General features: G+C 34.3%; 1 protein-coding gene across 1 annotated transcript in view; it reads left to right on the forward strand.

Moving 5' to 3' along the window:
- The window catches only part of B3GLCT (beta 3-glucosyltransferase), a 46,998-nt gene extending 29,025 nt beyond the window's left edge, over positions 1-17,973 (forward strand). Inside the window, exons 8-14 of the mRNA XM_015815232.1 lie at positions 1,500-1,631; positions 5,070-5,139; positions 7,726-7,839; positions 8,473-8,572; positions 13,965-14,084; positions 14,728-14,872; positions 17,796-17,973. Coding sequence (XP_015670718.1) covers positions 1,500-1,631; positions 5,070-5,139; positions 7,726-7,839; positions 8,473-8,572; positions 13,965-14,084; positions 14,728-14,872; positions 17,796-17,957 — 843 coding nt within the window. The 3' untranslated portion in view covers positions 17,958-17,973. The remainder of the gene's footprint in view (positions 1-1,499; positions 1,632-5,069; positions 5,140-7,725; positions 7,840-8,472; positions 8,573-13,964; positions 14,085-14,727; positions 14,873-17,795) is intronic.
- The last annotated feature ends 2,953 nt before the right edge of the window (positions 17,974-20,926 follow it).

Below are 20,926 nucleotides of genomic sequence, written 5' to 3' on the forward strand. Positions count from 1 at the left end.
AAAAAAAGCGATTTCTGAAAATAATCTGAAATGGCAGGGTCCTACTGTGTTATAACCTAATCCAATTCTTCACCAATGTCAAGTTGCATTTGAATCATTAATTATTTTCTAAAATGCTGCATGTTTTATATTACATTAAGAAATTGTAAATCATTCCACTGTCAGTATAAACATGATTTTAAAGTAAGTCTCTTACTTTTATTATTTGATTGTTTGCCAAATGTATTCGAATGTTAAAAGTAGCTACAGAGAAGCAAACACAACTGTGCCCTTTTTAACCCTTCCTACCATCTGTTCTTGTCAGTCTTGATTGAACTTATTTTTAATTTGTGTTGTTGTCTTCTCCAGTGAATAAACAATATTCACTGAGCTTACTGTTTTATGAGGTAACTTAGTAATATGTGTGGTAAATTTTTCTTTCTTTTTCTTTCTTTCTTTCTTTCTTTCTTTCTATCTTTCTTTCTTTCTTTCTCTCTCTCTCTCTCTCTCTCTCTCTTTCTTTCTTTCTTTCTGCCATCCATCTTATATATGTGACTCTGGGTGGCCTTCAAAACAAAAATAAGCATGCAAACATTACAACAAATAAAACTGCACTATACAGTCAGCTGGAGACCACAGTCAATTCATGTACAAGATAGCCATTTTATATTGTATATATTTCTGGAAGGCCAGCAAGGTGGGGGCCAGTCTGACCTCCGTGAGAATGATATTCCATAGGGCAGGTAAACCATTATGAGTGCAGTCTTGTTGATTTGCTCTTTCTCTAACCTTAGCTGTCCTCAGACCTCCTAGTTTTCCCTTTCCATATCTCAGAGAAACAAACAGTTGTGACTTTTGTCAGGGAAAGAGGTCCAAAGAAAATATTGTTTCTGGGCATGCTCAAAAGCAGCATCTAAAGAAAAGGTCATATATTGTTTCTTCTAATTCCAAACTGAGTTTGAGAAGATTATAAATCTTATATTCCCATCTGTATTTTTTCTTAGTCACTCCCATGCTGATGTCTCTTGTGGGGAACATAAGAAGTTGCCTTATTGTAGTTCAGACCATTGCTCTATCATATTGCAGTGTCTAAAACAGTGTTTTTCAAACTTGGCAACTTTTAAGTTGCATGGACTTCAACTCCCAGAATTCCCTAGTCACCATGTTGCTAAGTTTGGAAAATAATGTTCTAGAGCCACTAGAATGGTTCATCAACCATAGCACGGTATTTCCAAGCTTTATTGGAGATGCCAGGAGTTGTCTGCAGGATTATGTGCTGGAGCTTTTCATCTTTGTAATGGAAATGTATCTTTTTTCCTTTTTTTGATTTTATTTTAATTGAGGAGAAAACTGTGCCTTTTTCTGCTTTGCATTTTTTTTAGATTTCTTAGAAAATCTCTAGAGAACATCCAAATGTTTCTTGGAAAATTGATAAAGTAATAACTTTAAGTGTAATTCTCTCTCTGACAATGCATACAGATAATGCATATCTACTTATGTATGTGATTACATTTTGAAAGATTGCATTATACATCTGGGAGAAAGGGAATGGACCACAACTCACGCCGGTGCCTGAATTCTGTACAGAAGACTTCAACTCTCCTCATGATGCTCACTGTGCCACTACATTCACTAATTTCCTCCCACAATGTGTAAGTACTTCCTGATTGCGTCTCCCTATAAAGAATATAGAGAAAGTATGCTATTCTATTCCATATGTATCTTGTTAAAATGTTTCAAATTGAGAACTAGGCGTGTATAAATAATTTGGTAAAATTGAAGGAAGAAGAAATGAAAAAGAAATGCGTCTATTTATACTGAAATTTGTCACTGGTTCGGTACAAATAGAGGGCATGACCAAATTTTACTCTTCTGCTGTAAAAATAAAGGAACAGTAAAAGGGACATTTCCACACTTCAGGATGAATCTGTTTTAGCATGCAACTTGCAACTTCTATCCATCCAGCAATTGTGACTTAACTAAATAGGTAATGTTACCCCTTCCTTTTGCTCACACCTCAACCTAGTATCTCACACCTCAACATCTCTCTCTTTCTCTCTATGTCTCTGTCTTTGTCTTTCTCTCTCCCTCTCTCTCCATTATTGGCTTCGGCACAAAGAAAATGCCTGATAACAAAGGTAACTTTTCAGAAAACATAATTAAAAATGGGAGTGGGAAACACTACCAATCTATTTTTTTATAGTCAGTTTCATCATCGTTTCTTGATTTCCCTTGTAATCTTGCAAGGAAACCTATCTGATTTATTTTTCCAATCTATTCCAAAGTTGACATTTGCTTTTAAGGGGAGTCATTTTCCTAAATAGGCTAGAAAACTGCAGAATTTATTTTCTTAGATTCTCGGTACTTTTGTGCACACATACAAATAGGATTGGGGTTTTTTTCCCTCAAGACATTTGAAAGGTCTCCTTGATCCACTATATCTAAATGCCATTTCATGCAAAGAAGGAGAAAAAGCAGTTTGAAACCTTCACTGTTTGTTAATACTGCAACCTTGTCTTCTGTATTAAAATGAACCTCTTGTATGATTTTTTTATAAACCTAGCATTTTGAGTTAAATAATAACAGCAAATTTAGAGCCAGATCCTGTATGCACTTACTTACAATGTCATCTACTTCTGTTTTGCATGGAGAAAGAAGAGAAGAGGCATTGCAGAGTAGAAAGGCAGGGGGGGGGGGTCAGTTGCAAGATGTCATCCATCTTAGGGGTTTGTTGGTTCGTGCCTTCAGGTCAGTTTTTTATTCCTGGTATTTGCCTGGTCTAGTCCTTACAGTTTTCTTGCAAGGATTTTCAGAAGTGCCCTTCCCTTCTACCCAAGGCTGAGAGAGTGACTGGCACAGGGTCACCCAGCTGGCCTCCTGCTGAACATGAGATTAGAATTCATAGTTTCTGGATTTCTAGACTGATACTTTAACAACTACATCAAACTGACTTGTCTCAGGTTTAACGTGTCCCATTGTACTGAACCACATTTTTTTCATTAATTAAAAAAAATGGTTATTACATTTTACCTATTAATATTTTTTTAATGGGAAAACATAGGATTGGGAAACAACAGGCAGACAATCCATTTTCTTTAAGCCTTATCCATAATCCCTTTGTTGTGATTTGCAACATAGAGCTAATATTTCTGGGATCTGAAATATGGCAATAGCAATGCTATCATGTGATAGAAAGAACTATAAAATTATTTGTGTATAAAAGGTTTAGAATGTTCAAAGCTGGTATTATAATATTCACCAGTGAGCTTAGATATTTTTCTTTCAATCTGTTTTTCAATTGCTTCTGACTCTTGGTGATTCAGTGATCATTGCTGGACAGGACTGTGGGTCAGTAACTGCTTCTTTGTGTTCTTGTAAGGTCATACTTGTGTTATGTAACCACCTTATCGTTGGTTGGCTTCTTGTCCAGTGCTTTTGATTTGTCCAAACAGTAGAATCTTTTCCAATGACTCTTGCTGTTACATTATGTATCCAAAAATAGTTGATGGTTAGGCACATTATTAGTGCTTGCTTTTAGCAGTCTGGTTTGCTTCATCTAATTCTGAGTGATTAGTTCTTATTCCAGTTTTCTCCAGCACCACAATTCAAAGGAATCATTTTCTTTGTTAAGCCTTTCCAGTGGTCCACTTTTCACAGCCATCTATAATAACTAATAGCAACAACCTTGACAACATGTAACTTGGATGTCAGTGGCAAGTAGTTTGTATTTTAGTGTGTTGTATAGGTTTGTCATAATCTTTCACCAAATAGTTACCTCCTGTTTCATGACTAAAGTGACTAATCTTGTGAATTTTTCAGCTTGGGAAGAAAAGGTCTTCCTTTTCTTGTACTTACAGAACTTCAACTTTTTCTCCACTGATTTACAGAGAAATAAAGGCTGCCATTATCTATTGACATACTGTAATTTTAGCCATAGGAGGAGGAGAATTGTGATTAAGGAATTTGATTAAAAAGCATCTGATGAAGTAAGCTGCATTCAAGAAAGCTTTTAAATAAAATGCATTTGTCAGAAAAAGTACTATCAGACCTCTGAATTTCTGACATAATTTTAGTTCTTGTTAACATTGAGCAGCAGATAGGCTTTTTCACTTTCTTCATTTTCAACAAGGGATTCCTTAAGTCTACCTTGCTTCTACCATCAAAATATATCATGAACATATCTGAGGTAACAGTTGCCCCAAACAATTTTACAGTAATTTCAAATATTATTTCTTTTATTCCTGCATTTCTCATGATATATAAATAAAATAAAGTGACAATAGACAATCCTGATGCACTTTGTGCCAATGTTGAATCATTTAGTTGCTCCATATTCCATTCTGTTATTTTTGGTTATCATACAAATTGTTCAAAAGGCAGATGGGATGTTTTTAAAAGATAGCCATAACTTGTTGTGTGGCCTACATAGTCAAAAAAAATGAGACATTTTTAGAACTCCCTTGCCTTTTCCATTATTCATTAGATGCAGTAAAATGATGTCAAGGGCTCCTGACCCTTCTAAATCCAGCTGGTACATCCGGCAGTTCTCTTTCCATGAGTTGTTGAAGTTGGATTGCAAAATTCTGTGCATTGTTTTTTTTGTGTGTGTGAGATAACTGCAATTACTTGGTAATCTGAACTTTCTTAACTTATTTTGCAAACTTATTAACTTTCATTTAAGTTTTCATAATAAAGCCATACAGGTAGTCCTTGCTTATTGACCATTCATTCAGCAATCATTCAAAGTTATGACAGTGCTGAAAAAATAATCAATGGGATTCAACCAAATTTATCTTTGGCTAGGTCCATTTTCATTCACTGCTGTAATTACTGTTGTTTTTTTCATATTTATCACTAGTCATGACTGCAATCTGAATTTCTATTATAGTTTAGGTGGCAAATGCTGCCAGGCAACATTTGATTATTTAAATTGTTTACATTTTCAGATATAGAAATGTATTTTTTAATATTTTGTGGAGAATGGAATTGCCTTCTGTAGCTCTTGTCTTAAAAATGAATTCATAATTATCAATCTAAATGGAAAATTACATAAATTGAAAAAATATATGTGGATGGCATTTTATTTTTAGGGTGATCCTGTGAAGAAAACGGATATCTTTATTGCTGTAAAAACATGCAGGAAATTCCATGGAGACAGAAGTAAGTTCTGGATTTAAGAGTATATTTTTTCTGAAGCTGTTTATATTAATAATAATAATAATAATAATAATAATAATAATAATAATAATAATAATAATAATAATAATAATAATAATAATAATAATAATAATAATAAAGTTGGAAGGGACCTTGGAGGTCATCTAGTCCAACCCCCTGCTCAGGCAGGAAACCCTATACCATTTCGGACAAATGGCCGTCCAGACTCTTCTTAAAAGCTTCCAGTGTTGGAGCATTCACCACTTCTGGAGGCAGGTTGTTCCACTGGTTAATTGTTCTCACTGTCAGGAAGTTTCTTCTTAGTTCTAGGTTGATTCTCTCTTTCATTAGTTTCCATTCGTTGCTTCTTGTAACATATTGAGCCTTTTTGTTTAGCATATTCCCTTTTTGAACTTTTCAGATATAGGAGAAAATCATTTGTGTGAAAATGAGTCAGAAAAGAAGAAATTGAAATTTGCATTGAAAATATAAATCCACAGTTTTCAAAATGAAACATATCTGGTTCCTTTAGCTTCTCAAGAAAAGATGGGGATATAAATCTAACAAATCAATGAAATATTTATTTATTAAATATGCGCATATGACATTTTATTTATTTATTTAATTTATTTGCCGCCCGTCTCTCTATCACACAACTCTGGGCAGCTATTGGAGAGTTTTCTTTTTTTGGATGCAGAAGACTGAGAATCTACGTATTCCTAAAAACCAAAGTAATGAATTGACCCCAATTTCACTCAAATAATTTTTGTAATTATATGATTCTTATTGACATTTTTGATGAAAGCCAATAACAGTCTATCACTAATAATGGGCAATAGGAGAAATTATTAACCACAGATGCTATATTTTAGTTGAAATATATTTTAATGTATATATAGGGAAATGAATAAAACCTTTACATACAATCCCAAAGATGCTTTTCAAAAGGCAACTGGACTTTCTTGGTTTTTTTTTTCCTTTAAAATGTTTCGTTTCTCATCCAAGAAGCTTCTTTACTTCAGAACTGAAGAAGATTCTTGGATGAGAAGTGAAACATTTTCAAGGAAAAAAACCCAATGAAGTCCAGTTGCCTTTTGAAAAGCACCTCTAGGACAACCATGACCTGGATGATTGAGAATCTCCATAGACACTGTTGCACACAATATTGTGTTTTATAAACATATTATCTAAATGTTAAATATTTAATTTTAACCAGAGTTTTGTTGGAAGTGAAGATTTTGGCCTACATGAAGCATCCGTGGTTGCTTCTTTCTCTTCTAATTACAGCTCTTTGGAGCATGAAGAATTTTCCTTTCATCTTATCTGTCCTCTGTTTTTTGCATCCCTTCTATGTCAAATAGTGACTTGTTTGGTAGCCTCTATTGTAAATTAATCTAGTGTCCTTGTTTGAAGGAAATTGCCTTCAGCGTTTTTCTCTGCTTTCAAATCACAACAAAGATGTATTGATCCTATTGTCTCTATAAACTGTTTTATCAGTGTGATATATACAGATGATAAATGAGCTTCAGACATTACTTTTATTCTCTGATAGTCTTTTAGGGTGATGAGGGAATTTATTTTCTCAGTACCCAATTATTTCACTCATCACTTGTTTTAATTATAGCAAAGTCAATTTTTTCAGACTATACTTTCTGAGAATATTTCTTAAGGCTCTCTTTAATTTTCTGTGGTCCACTCATGCTACTGCTACAAAGCTATGCTAGATCAAGAGAATTAAGGAGGACACAAAATGGTGACCAGAATATTACTAATTGCTGTAGCCACTTAAGAAGAGCAAAAAAGTTATGCTGTTGCAAATATCTAATGCTCATTCCTGTGATTTGCAGTTTCAAAAAAGGTTCTATTAAAATGAATCCACATACCATTTCACATATTACTGCTGCTTTTTTTAAACTTATCTCTTTCTGAAGAAATCCAACCACAGTTTTATGCTCTTTGCATACCTCACAACCTTTCACCTTCATGTATTCTCACCCCTGCTTTACTTCCATCACATGCATCACAGTCCTCAGCTGCATAATCATGCATACTATTCCATAATTCAGTTCTATTCATTGTGTCATATGCTTTCTCCAGATCAACACCCAATAAACCTTTTTTTAATAATTTTTGAAAAGCAAAAATATGGCATACGCATTCTCTCCCCTGACTTAAAGCATGTTGAATTTCCCAGTTCATGAACAACCACATCCATATTTTAATACTACTACAGCCACCAGCATTTTCATAGTATTTATGCCTTCCTTTTCATCCTTTTTTTCTTTGATGCTAACATTTAAAACATTAATTTCACACTGAGATTATTTTCTAATCTCAGGATTACTTTGCAAGTCAATATACTGTGACTGCTGTATCCCACCAATTAGGACAGCAGTTTCAAATTCATGTCATTATGGTGCTGCATAAGAACTATTGCAAACACATAAGCTGTCTATGACTATGATACCATCTAAAAGGATACAGTACTAAACTGAACATGAAGACATGACAATGTATTCTAAATGAGTATTATTTCCAAATGGTCATTTTGCTTCTTCTGCTTGTATCTTCATTTTTTTTTAAACTCAGTACCTATTGTGAAGCAAACCTGGGAAGGAGAAACCAATTTCATTGAATATTACAGTGATTATGCAGAAAGTTCAATACCTACTGTTGACATAGGAGTACCAAATACTGAAAGAGGTGGGTTTTAATATGATATTTCTTTCATGTGTAGTAACAACTATTCCATATGAATGTCTGTAACAAGGAAATGCTTTTGCTAATTTGGCTCTGATACTTAAGATGCAAAAGGTGGCATCAGTTCCTTTGCCTTCTATCGTTTGGGGTTGGGCTGAGCAGGAATGGTTAAATATTGGAGCAGAGCCTCCATAGACTAGAGTTTGTCTACATCACAGCAAGGAAAGGCAATCATATTGAAGTTTTCCACGTTAGTTTTCATTTATTTTTCTGCCTGTGGGGGCCAGCATAGGCATGGCAATGAGGTTAAATGTTCAGCCCATTTTTGAGAATTTGTACACTCTAATTGCAGCAAACAAAAACACTGTCCCAAGTCAGCATTTTTATGAATGAATTATAGCAGAATGATCTGTGCTGCAGAGTAGATGGCCAACCCTCTTTTTAAATTGCTGTATTACATTAAGGGTAGCCAGCCAAGCAGAATCTGTCTCCAGAATCTTAGTCCTGTTTTTTATGTTCTAATTAATTGTTACTAAGCTGATTGACCCATACTGTAACAGGACATACCTGAATATATATCCAAACACTTACTTAATACCTATTTCCCAGGTTTTTTTTTCTTTTGTTACTTTCTAGGTCATTGTGGAAAGACTTTTGCCATTTTGGAAAGATTTTTAAATCATAGTCCTGCTAAAATGCCTTGGTTAGTCATTGTGGATGATGATACCTTGATAAGGTAAAAATTTCAGAATCAAATTAAATTGAATTATACTAGTATCTGTTGTTGTTGTTGTTATTATTGTTGTTGTTGTCATGCCGATGTAACTTGCCGGATTGCAGATTCCAGATGAAACATTAAGATTCAGTATGCAATGAAATTTTTGGAATATTAGACAACAAATCCAAACAAAACAAACTAAAAACATCTCCCAAATGTTAAATTTATTACTGGATATTTGAGCACATTGTGGCATAAAATCAAATTAGTATCTAGAAAGATGGCAATTTTGAAATATTGCTCTAGCATTTGAATTTATGAAGCTATATGGCGGAAAATGTACAAATAAATGAGATGACATTGGTTGCCCAAACCAAGAAGCTTTCCTCTAGCTCACTCAAGTAATTTCTCTCTTGGTCATGCACTAAGCACTCAGCATGTTTGAGCCCATCTCTGGAATTGGCAGATTGACTATTTACTCCTGGATGCAGCTTAGTCTCCTTGCCACATTATCCTCTGTTACCATGGGGGAGAGATTGATATAGTTGGTTTATTATGCTCATTTTCATCTTTGGGTCACACAGGCTGACAAGCAGGAATGCTTACTTGTCACCTAAGGGCTTCAGAAAGTTTTTAAGAAGAGATTGGACAATGATTTATCTGAAATGGTATAGGGTTTCCTGCCTAAATAGGGGGTTGGAATAGAAGATCTCCAAGGTCCCTTCCAACTCTGTTATCCTGTGGTACATTACCAAGTTCTGACATTCTCGAAGTCCAGTTTCCAGAACTCTTTTTTGGGGGGATGGATTGAACCTGTTACGCATATCACTTTGCTTAAGAGATTTATTGCAAAAACAATAGTACAAGAATGCTATTCTTCATTAGCCCAACTGGAAAATCTATATTAATATCAAATTTCATTTTTCACTAGAAAGAATACAATTTGCAGGACAACTAAATCTTTATGAAGGGATGAACCATGACAAATTTTACTAAAAATGATGGAGCTTTCAAGCTATGTTCCTTTAAAATCTGACTTACTATTTGTGCACAGAATGCAATGAAGTCTTTTATGCTAGGAGACCATATGATGGGGAGAAAGCATGCCAGATTTCAAACAGATGGGTTAAGGGAGATTATGCAGAGGAAGAAGTGTTCATAAGGAATTATGTGTGTATTTCTAGATACAGTAGAGGTGATTTATAGTTTTGGCTGGTTTTTATCTTAAAATAACTAAGTTTTTAGAGAGGTCAAGTAGCTCCCAAAGCATTTTCACGCAACCATGTAGACAAAAAGACTGGATAATACTGAAATGCTGCAAATGATAGAGCTCTCTTTCAATCCCAAAGATTTTTCCAGCTCCCACAGTTCTGTGATTGCAGCAGCCAAAGGTGGCCATTCTGATTTAATCACACACTTACAGTATTTTACCTCCATCACCTACATTGTCATTATGTCTTATCTAAGTAATAGAAACATCTTTTTCTTTTGGCATACCTGCTCATCAGCTTTTCTAAGATATCAGCAGTCTGGTGAAACTAATCAAGACTGTTCATGTAAGCCCAGAACAGATGTCTATTCAGATCTATTTACTATTGTCTGGTGAAACAATCTCTGTTCCAAAATATTCTACTCCAGCGTCATCTGAGCTTTGACAAATCTAATGTACAACCATAGTAACTATGTAAGTACATTTGGAAGTTGGGTTCAAAGTTGGGTTCAAAGTTCAAAGCAAGCAGATTTTTACAAAAGCAGATTTTAAAAACAATTTTATCCTTTATGCCCACAAACTTTTCCAAATATTTGAAGATTTTCCTGAACAGCATGGACTCTGGTATTAGAGCCTGTTGGACAGAATCAATGACTTCTATATTTTTGGTTCAAATTGCTTTTTCCATGTATGAATGCAGCTTATTTTGATTCTGGCAAACTGCCTTGAAAAATGTTGGCAAGTATCAGGTTTGTGGCTTCCTCAGATGTCCTGATAGTGAGTTTGTGGTGCTCTCTGAGTTTGGTTGTTTTCTTGCAGACATTTCATTCCCAAATTAGGTAATATAATCAGTACAAGCTCAGAGAACAGCAAAACCTCACAGTTCAATTCAGAGAAACAAGTATTCTCTTCCATTGATAATATCCTGATTATAGTATTAAAAATTTAAATCATGCAACATGAGGAATTTAAAGCCTGGCATATATGCTTTAAAATACATTTTCCAATTAATACAACAGGAAAAAATAATCTCTCTTTCCTGTGTTCTCACATGCTGAAGTAACCAAATACTGTAATGAATGGAAGGAAATCTGACATGTTTAAAACCCTGTTATATTTGTTAAACTGAAGATTCAACGCTGCATCTAATAATTGTATCTTATACAAAATAAGCATGACTTAAAAAGGAGAAATTTACCAGAAGGTATGCCTAATTTTCCATGAAATTCTACAGTGGCTGTAGATGTAAAATGTAATTCATTTTCAGTACTGAGAATTATTTTTACATAGTCTACATAATATAATATTATTTATTTATTTAATATATATATGCCGGATGTCTCACTATCTAAAGCAAATATGAAAATGTCAACATCATTGTACCACATTTTAAAAATTAATGTTCACAACATTTCAAGAGAAAAGTCTTCACATAATTTGATTATATTCTTTTTGAATAACTACATTTGGAGAAGCACTAAGGAGCAATTCTTGCATTAGGAACATAGAAAAGAGAGTACATACAGTATTTATGGCAACAAAACAGGCCATATGATGTGAAAAGTTCTCAGTTTCAGATTTCAGAATTTTTTTGAACTAGTGACGAGAGTGGCCTGCTTCTGAAAAATCTTTTCCAGCATCCAGGTCTTGCAGCAATAGTCTAATATTTACTGGTGTGGAAGTGAATTAAGTGATGCCAGACAGACAGAACATTAGAAGAAATCCATTTGGGCATGCTTTTTTTTGGTATTTGGAATATACAGCTTTTGCTGATCTATGATAGCTTATATTTCATGTACCATATTGGCAACAGAATCACTGGAAAGTTAATCACACAGCCAGCACTTCTGCATAAGTAATTAAAATGTCACCGTTTGATGCCAAATATCCGTGTGTACATCACACTGGAATATAAATGTAATTATATCATAAAAATTCACCCAGATCTCTTTTCTGCATAATTTAAAAGCTAGTCTATATTACTAGAACAGAGTGATTAAATTAAAAGTAAAACTACCCACTCGGTATTTATCTTGGTACATATATTTTACCTATTGAAAAATGCAATATAGTATATATTCCCAAAATTAATATCCCACCAACTTCCAAAGACTTCTAAAAGTTATCATAAATAATAATTCAAAGCAATAATTAAACATTTCAAAATTGACATCAAATGCTAGCATTAAAGAGCAATGTTAAAAATTACTTTATGCAGCAAGATATTCAGCCCCCAAACTCTATAAGGAACAGCAGTGCATTTGCCACTGTCCAAGGCACAAGCAATATGAATTTTTGCCAATAGCCAAAATTTAAAAAGATCTGCTTCTGTGTCTGTGGAGATTCTCAGTTATCCAGGTCATAATTGTCTCAAAGGTGCTTTTTCAAAAGGCAACTGGACTGTTTTTTTCCTTGAGGAAAAAGAAGAAGAAGAAGCTTCATCAATTATCATGCTGGTGGGGGGGATGGAAGGATTGTATTTCTTTGCGATCATCTGGTCATTAGCACTTTCCCTGAAAACCCATGAGGCCACTTGGGGGTTATTTTTGCCCTCAGGGTCACTTGAATCAGTGCAATTAGTTGCGGAATTTTCTTGGAACTGCTGCAAAAGCTGCGTTGTAGACTGGAGATGGGGCGCTCAGTGTTAATATAAATGGCCTCTTTTGCTCCTCTTTCGAACCAGTGATCCTCTTTATCCAAAATGTGAACTCTGCTGTCTTAAGGAAAGTGACCTTTGTCTTTCAAATGCAGATGGACTGCTGAATCTTGTCCTGCTGGGTTTGATCTCCTATGTTGTGCCATGTGCTTGTGAAGTAGTTCGCGTCTGCTTTTGTGCTTCCCTCCATCCAAGCGCAGGCACTTGTAGCATCCCTATCCAAGTGGGCGAAACAGGATAGGCAGATTCCCTTCAGAGGAGACAGTCCCATAAAAAATATACAATTTCATTTTATTTATTTATTAATCAAATTTATATACATACCCATCTCACCAAAGGCGATTCAGGGCAGTGCACAACAATAAATAAAACAACCAGTATAAAACATTAAAATATTTTTAAAGATCACAGTAATAAATAAAAACAAAGACTCTAACCATGGCCAAAGCAGGATAAAAATGACCTCCATTATAAGTTAATATCAGCACTTTGAAACTTGACTTGAACTTGGAAACAAAACCACTGAAATATTCCTAAAGTGTCAATTTGATTCATGGCATTTTGGAGCAACTATAGTTTCCAGGTTGTTTTCATAGACAGCCCTAAGTGGCACATTCATCATCATAGTCCCGCCTTGAGATAATAAAAGCAGGAGTAACTGTCATTAAGTCTTCTGCTCTGAGAAGTGCTGCATCTGGCAGACCAGCCAAAACTGGCCAACTGTTGCTCCAGAAGAATTATAAGTTCAGGAGGAACCTAGAAGCCATGGACCTGCCTCTCAGGAGGAGAATGATCGCATCCAGAAGTGAATAAGAGCTGCCAGCAAAACCAAAGATTACTATGAAATACCATATGGGAGCTCCCTAATTTTCTGAGTATAATAGCTCATGGATATGGGTGATCAGTGCTGAAAAATCTTTATTCTGTAATTAGAAAACCAAGATTTGGATATAATCCTTTGTGAAAAGGGCAAATGTTGAAATGTGTATCATGAATTTACAATGGAAATACTGCAAATCAGGTACTTGCATCAAATGACAGGCCACGTAAGAGTTGTGATCATGAAATCATCAAAACAAATATTTATTGCAATCACTGATCAGCACACATCATCACCATCTTGAGTTGTTGCAGACAACACTGAATTTTGTCATTTTTCCTGGTGGGGTTGTAATTGTAGAAATAAGTTAAATGATGCAGCCTGATACATAAGTTTCATAAAAATAACTTTTGCTTTAGAATATTAAAATTAGGAGGGAATAAGGTTATAGGTTTTTATATTGAAAAAAAGACCCAAACAGAACAACAGAAAAACTTATTCTTTTTACAGTAATATTTGATGATTGTATAGATTTTTTTAGAAGCAAAGAGATTTTTTTTAAAGTAACTAGTGAAAATGTTTTAAATATTCAAAAGATATTCTCTTAAATATTCTGTTTCAGCAATGTACATGTGCTTGCTTAAGCTGATAGCTTCAGGGTTTGGGATTTTTAAAAAGTAATTAAATATATTAGATGGTATTTCACAATGTGATTTTGTTCTAGCATCTCTAGGCTCCAGAAATTACTCAGTTGTTATGACTCAAGTGAGCCAGTGGTTCTCGGGGAACGCTATGGCTATGGTTTAGGATCAGGAGGCTATAGTTACATTACTGGTGGAGGAGGGTAAGTCATTTAAATTATACAAAGGAGTAAAGAAACATCAGAGCAATAACTTAGTTTTCAACAGCTTTCATGATGGATAGATTTCTTCACATATCAGACTCTGCCACTATGAATGAGATTTTTATAGTCCTGTTGTCATAGAATTTTTACAAGAATGAGAAATATAAAAGTGTCCTAACTTTGTAAGTAGCAGTATGATAACTTACTGTACCATTTCAATAGACAAATAAGCATAGCAAAAAGAAATTCAAAGCACTGTGAGTACAATTAGAAATAATTTCTGATTTATCAAAGCCGTATACTTGATACCTTGTTGTATCGTGATAGGTATTGTTTTTTTCAGTTGAGTTGTATTTGGAAGTGGTATATGATTGAGCATCTAATTTGTCAATAATCCCAAAACAGATTTCTACTATCAATCACAACTAATGGTAAAGTTAAATGACATCCATTAAGTTATGTTGATATTACTAGAGACATGGAAGAACGTATAGCATTATGATTTCATTAGGAGACCAGTGCAGTAGTAATCTGTTTGCAATGACTGTTACAAACTCATAATTGCTGTTAGTACATAAAACGTTTTATTCAGTAATAATGCTTATCTTCTTGATTATTATTCTTTTTGGACTTGTCTTAAAAGGATGGTCTTCAACAGAGAAGCAATCCAAAAATTGTTTGCTAGTAAATGCCGCTGCTACAGCAATGATGCCCCTGATGATATGGTAATTGGAATGTGTTTCAGTGGTTTAGGAATTCCAGTTACACACAGCCCTCTCTTCCATCAGGTGAGTGTTGTTACGTGTAACTAAGTATCTCATGGTTAATATTAGGTCAGTTTCCATAAAACCTAATTAAAATGATACAACAGATGTGAAATATGTTACAAAAGCATTCCTGCTTTTTCCTAGATTCTTTACTAGGAAATAGGGATGCAAGGGCATTTCAAAATATAAATAGAAGGATGGAACTTTGGCAATAAAGTACAGAACATACATTATTAATAGGATATTAAAAAATGCCCCTTTTTGGACTACACAAATTAAATTCTTCCAGAATAATAAAGTGGAAACAGGTGAACATACAGTGAATATCCTAGTGTTTCAAATCATGCTTATTTTCATAAATATATTAATATTTATCAATATATGTCAATATACAGTATGTCAAGTCTGGCTTTCATACAAAAACCAACTAGAGCATCTTCTCACAACACAAATGTCAAAACATTACAAGATGTGTTTAGATAATTTAAAAATAAAATTCAGGAGAGATTAATTTTTTTCTTGTAGTTTTAACCACAGATTTTGTGGTCTTCAATTTCTACATGTAGCTGCACAATTTTCTTCCCTAAGTCGTGTTTTATCATCATTCAAACAAATGTAATTTCCAAAACATAATGTCTAGCTTTTTAAGATACGCTGATCATCACCAAATTTATCTAGAATCCTTTTGTAATAGTAACATGAAAGCAGTAGAAAATGCTAAGAAGGGGGATTATATGAAAAATGGACTCCTAGAGTTTCAGTGAAACATGAATATCATTTAAAGACTCATGTAACTAGTATAACTTTTGAAAAATAAGTTGAAATGTGAGGAAGTGATCATATGATTATATTGATATCAGAAGTATTTAGTGGGTGGGGCAACTTTCTGTTTCAAATATNAATAATAATAATAATAATAATAATAATAATAATAATAATAATAATAATAATAATAATAATAATAATAATAATAGTAAAGTTGGAAGGGACCTTGAAGGTCACCTAGTCCAACCCCCTGCTCAGGCAGGAAACCCTATACCATTTCGGACAAATGGCTGTCCAGTCTCTTCTTAAAAACTTCCAGTGTTGGAGCATTCACTAGTCCAATACTATTTCAGAATCCACTTAAATACTCTAATTTTTGGTAAGTATATAATTAATGCTTTGGGATGATCTTATTACTGCAACTGTTGGGTAAACAATTCAGATTATGAAATTAAGATATTGTTACCTCTTAAGCTTTTATTTCAATCAGTCCTCTAATTATGCAGCAAGTAAAACAAATTATTATCCTGAAATGCTTAACTTCAGATAAAGAAATGCTGGTGTTATCCAAAGTCATCCAGTTTTTCATCTATCCAGCCTTCTGGTACAATATAGCCTCGAAGAAGCATAAATCCCCACAATAATTTTAAACTTCTGGAGAGTCATAAGGCAAAATGTATGAATCTTAATATGAAAGCAGAATAAAAATTGATTAAATAATAAATTAAAATATAAAAGAAATTAGGCAGAGGAAATTCTATAATTCCAGGTCACAAACATCAATTTTGCATATTATTAATGTTTCAGTAGGAGCAACTTTCCAGGGACGCTAACAGATTTTTTTTTCATATTGTATTTAACTCTTGGAAAAAAGAAGTACCCTGAGATACCACACACTGAATTGCAAAATAGTTTCATTATAAAATAAATATGAAAGTTTAAGACAGAGCATAAATAATATTTGCATGTTGAAAATTAAGAAGATAGATTCTCAGCATTTTTCCAGTGCAAGCACAATTCTTAAAATATATAGTCCATTTATTTATTTATTATTCTTATTTCTTGGGATTTAGTTTAACATTTAAATTTCAAATGGAGAAGGCAAAACAGATGAGGAAGCAAAATGTATCTTCAAGTTACCTTCTTATACAAGTAGCTGATCAAAACTAATACCTTCTTGTGTTCTTTAAAAATTCTCTTTAATTTATTGTGGAAGCAAAAGGCAATTATCATGTATAAGCTTGTTTGCTTCTGTTTAAATATTTCATTAATATGCATTGTTACGTTATGAGACAGTGAAAAAACAAATGCTGTTGTGGTTCTGAGAATGTACTCATGAACAAATGGTTTTGAATTGCCATATTCAATTAGCCAGATCCTTAATAGACTTTCCATATTCCCAAGATCTCAATATATTTGTTTGGTGTAAAGTACAATATATCTTATGGGCTATCCAGTACCATAGTTTTCATGGCAGACAGATTGTAGAATTTGGAGACAAAAAAGCATTTTATATCTATTACATCATCTAAACAAGAAGATAATATTCTTAAGTGCATAATTTAAGTCCATACTTTAATAAGGGGGACTAATAAAAATGCTCATTTTTAATTTATATTGCTTCAAAGGCCAGAAGCTATGTTCTTCTGTTAATTTTACTATTCTACTTTCTCAGGTCTAAACTTCCATTCTCTTAAATAACACAGTATTTTGAACTTACTGGAAACAATATGCTTAGCTTTTTTATTTTATTTCAGAGTATAATCTTTTGTTGACAGAAGAACAATTTGTTTTATCCATTATTGGTTATCAGATAATGGGATTTAGTAATGCTTCTTCTAAAAAGAATAAATACAGCTTTGTTTACCATATACACAACAGTTACATTAGCTCTTTGCAGCCATTCAAATTGTATATGCAGTGTTTCATTGGAATAATAATAGCCCAGCCTCACTGCCATATTAGATTCATCTTGTCACAAAGAGCTACATGTGTAAAGGTCAATGTGAACAGATTTTCTACAAAGACACCATACATTCCTGTTGTGCTTATCATGTCATCAACTTCACAAGGCTGTGTCTGTATCTGATTTGAGAATACATAATCTTTGCTTTTTTATATAATTGAAAAAAATATTTTATAAGTATGCAACTCATTCTCTCTTTTACTTCAATTCTAGGCTCGCCCAATGGATTATCCGAAGGACTTCCTATCCCATCAAGTTCCAATATCATTTCATAAACACTGGAATGTTGATCCAGTAAAGATTTATTTTACATGGTTGGCTCCAAATGTACAAGATTTGGAATATGGAAGCAAACATGTCAGAGAGGATTTATAATCTGTGAAAATATTTATAAATATTGTTATGGTCTTAATATTTAGAATGTAGATAAAATTTTATTGCTCTATTTATAATTATTTGTTGCCCATATTATACAAGACAATATGGGCACAATCCAGTACCACTTTTTGGCACAGTATGCTGCTTTCTTCCTTTTGGACTACTATAATTTATATCCCATAATTAAAACTACTGTTTAGGGATATAGTGTCTGTGCCCAAGGCAATTAACCTCTCCACTGCCACATTGTGCATTACTTTGTGTAGGTACTAATGAAGGATGGCTTGGAAACAAGTGTATATTAAATCTTGTGAGTGTAGACCACACACAATCCACAGTTGTTACTAGACCATGCTCTGAATATTGCTGCTCTAAATCAAATGGATGCAAACTTTTATTTGTGCACTTATTCTTTTTTATTGGCCTTAAAGTTTTAAAATTAATGCTTCTGTCCTAAAATTTTGTAATAGTTATCACCTATTAGATGCTAAGATCTTTTGCCAATTCATCAACATTATTTTGCTTCCCCCAAAAAAGATACATTTTGAAGGAAAAAAATACAATACCACCTTCACATACACATTTCATCTCATGTAATCATTTTGCAATTATTTAAAATAGGAACAGCAGAATAGGATAAAATGTTTGCCCAAAATCAGAGTAAAAAATATTGTCCTCATTTTGTTTCCTCATCTAGCAAAGTTTCACTGCCGTGTGACAATAACACTGCATTCCATTTCCCATAAGAACTTTAATTGCTTGGAATCAATTCAAGAAGCAGCCGTTACTGGCAAGGATTGCACATGCTTCAAAAATGGTTTGGAAGAAATTTCACCTTCACAGCAGCTCTGTTTATTTATTTATTTTTTGATACTCATTAAAACAGCCCCTTTTTTCAAGCTTCTGTGCAAGTCTGCATCTACTTTAAGAGTCTTTGCATTTTGCTTGCCCAAACATCCAAAGCACTTCTGCCGAATCATTTTTAAAAGCACACAGCATTACTGTTTCTTCATTTTTTCCCTTCTAACAGCACTGAAATAGTAATGGAACAAACAAACTGCGGTGAATCAAAAGGTAAATTAGGGTAATTTTGTGAAGCATCTAATCTACCATCATCTCAGACTCCCTTCCTTCCTAAAAAACATACGAGCAAAATTCATTGCAGCCTTAATAAAAACAATTGTATTCAGCACACTATCCTATCCTAACTTTTCTAATAAAATTTCTTCCATCAAAGATAGTTAAAGATATAAATCAATATTGCTTGCTATATTGTAACCAGATAAAAATTCTTAAAGCGGTATTGTAGTTTTGTGTTTTTTTAGTAGCACAAAGCATTGTGGTCCAAAGTACTGTCATTCTTAGACCATTGGCCAATTTGGAAAAAAATACTTATTTAACCAAAATCAATAAAGCAGTATACATTTACTATGAATGTAGCCTGGATTTTTTTTTTTTAAAGTATTCAATGGTCCTACTCAAAATGGATTGAATTGACGTGTTTGAATTAAAGGAGTCACTGTCTTCTATCGTTTCTGTATTTCCTTCTCTCAGTGCCTTAAACAATGGATACATCTGCTGATTCAGATCTATGCTTTTTGTACTGAATGGGATGGATTATTATTTATGTTTACTGTGTGAAATAAAACAAATGATTTAAAATAGAATAATATATTGTACTGTCACTTTTTGTCAACAGAGCAGGAGTTGAGAATTTAAGAAGATTCCCAAATTACTAGGAAGAGTGCTACCCCATTCATAACTAAAGATCAAACATCAGCAAATCCAGGCAGCCTAAAATCAATAGCTACTCAGTCTTCTCAGGAATAAGCTGAAGTCTATTCTTCCCCAGACTCACACAATTTCAAGGGAAAGAATTATGACGCAAGCATTTGGTTTGACATGGAGAAGAAGTATATAACACCTTTGGGAAGATGCTTCTAACATTCACATGATGAATGCGTGACCAAACAAACTGAATAAATAAGAAAAATCTTTCCTGTAATCTAAAATCATATGCCACGCCCTTCTCTATCCTTCATTTTTGGCATGTTCTTTATTATGGCTTCTTCCCCTCCTCCTCTCAACTACTGACACTGGAGCATCTGTTCCTTCCAGTTATCTTGCTGCCCCCCCCCCAAAAAAAGTTGCACTGACTCCATGGATTTCCATACACAGAACATATGCAGATGACACTCAGCTTTGTATCTCTACCCTGGGCCCTGTAAGTGATGCTGTGAACATCTTATCCCAGTATCTGGAAGCTTTTGGGACTGGATGGGGCCAAACAGACTCAGACTCAATGTCTATAGAGATTCTCAATTATCCAGGCATACATTTCTTATATGAGTAAGCATCAAAATTATGCTTTCATTCTAACTTCTTCCAATGTATCTGCAACCTTCTATTTGGATTGTTGCAACATGCTGTACATGGAGCTGCCCTTGAAGAGCATTCAGAAGCTGCAATGCAGAATACAACAGCATCGGCAGTTTTCAACATCTTTCACTGTGACCATATAACACTTTTGCTCCATAAATTACACAGGTTCCCCAGGGGCAACATAGGACCTGGCTACTAGCAACATAGGACCTGGCTACTAGCAGGACTGCCTTTCTTCCACTGTTTCCACTCACCCCACCAGATCTACTACAGAGGGCAAGCTCCAGGTCTCCTTTTGTAAACAATTTCATCTTGTTGGACCCAGGAGTTGTGTCCTCTATGGCAGCCCCTGCCTTATGGAACAGCATCTCATAGAGAGGTCCTGACCTCCCGCCTGGACTACTGTAATGCTCTCTACATGGGGCTCCCCTTGAGGAGCACCCGGAGGCTTCAACTGGTCCAGAATGCGGCCGCGCGGGCGGTGTTGGGAGGGACTCGTCGCTCCCATGTAACGCCGCTGCTGCGCGAGCTGCACTGGTTGCCGGTGGCCTTCCGGGTGCGCTTCAAGGTGTTGGTTATCATCT

The sequence above is a fragment of the Protobothrops mucrosquamatus genome, unplaced genomic scaffold, assembly GCF_001527695.2.
Source record: "Protobothrops mucrosquamatus isolate PMUCROS unplaced genomic scaffold, P.Mucros_1.0 scaffold327, whole genome shotgun sequence".
In the NCBI taxonomy this organism is placed as follows: domain Eukaryota; kingdom Metazoa; phylum Chordata; class Lepidosauria; order Squamata; family Viperidae; genus Protobothrops; species Protobothrops mucrosquamatus.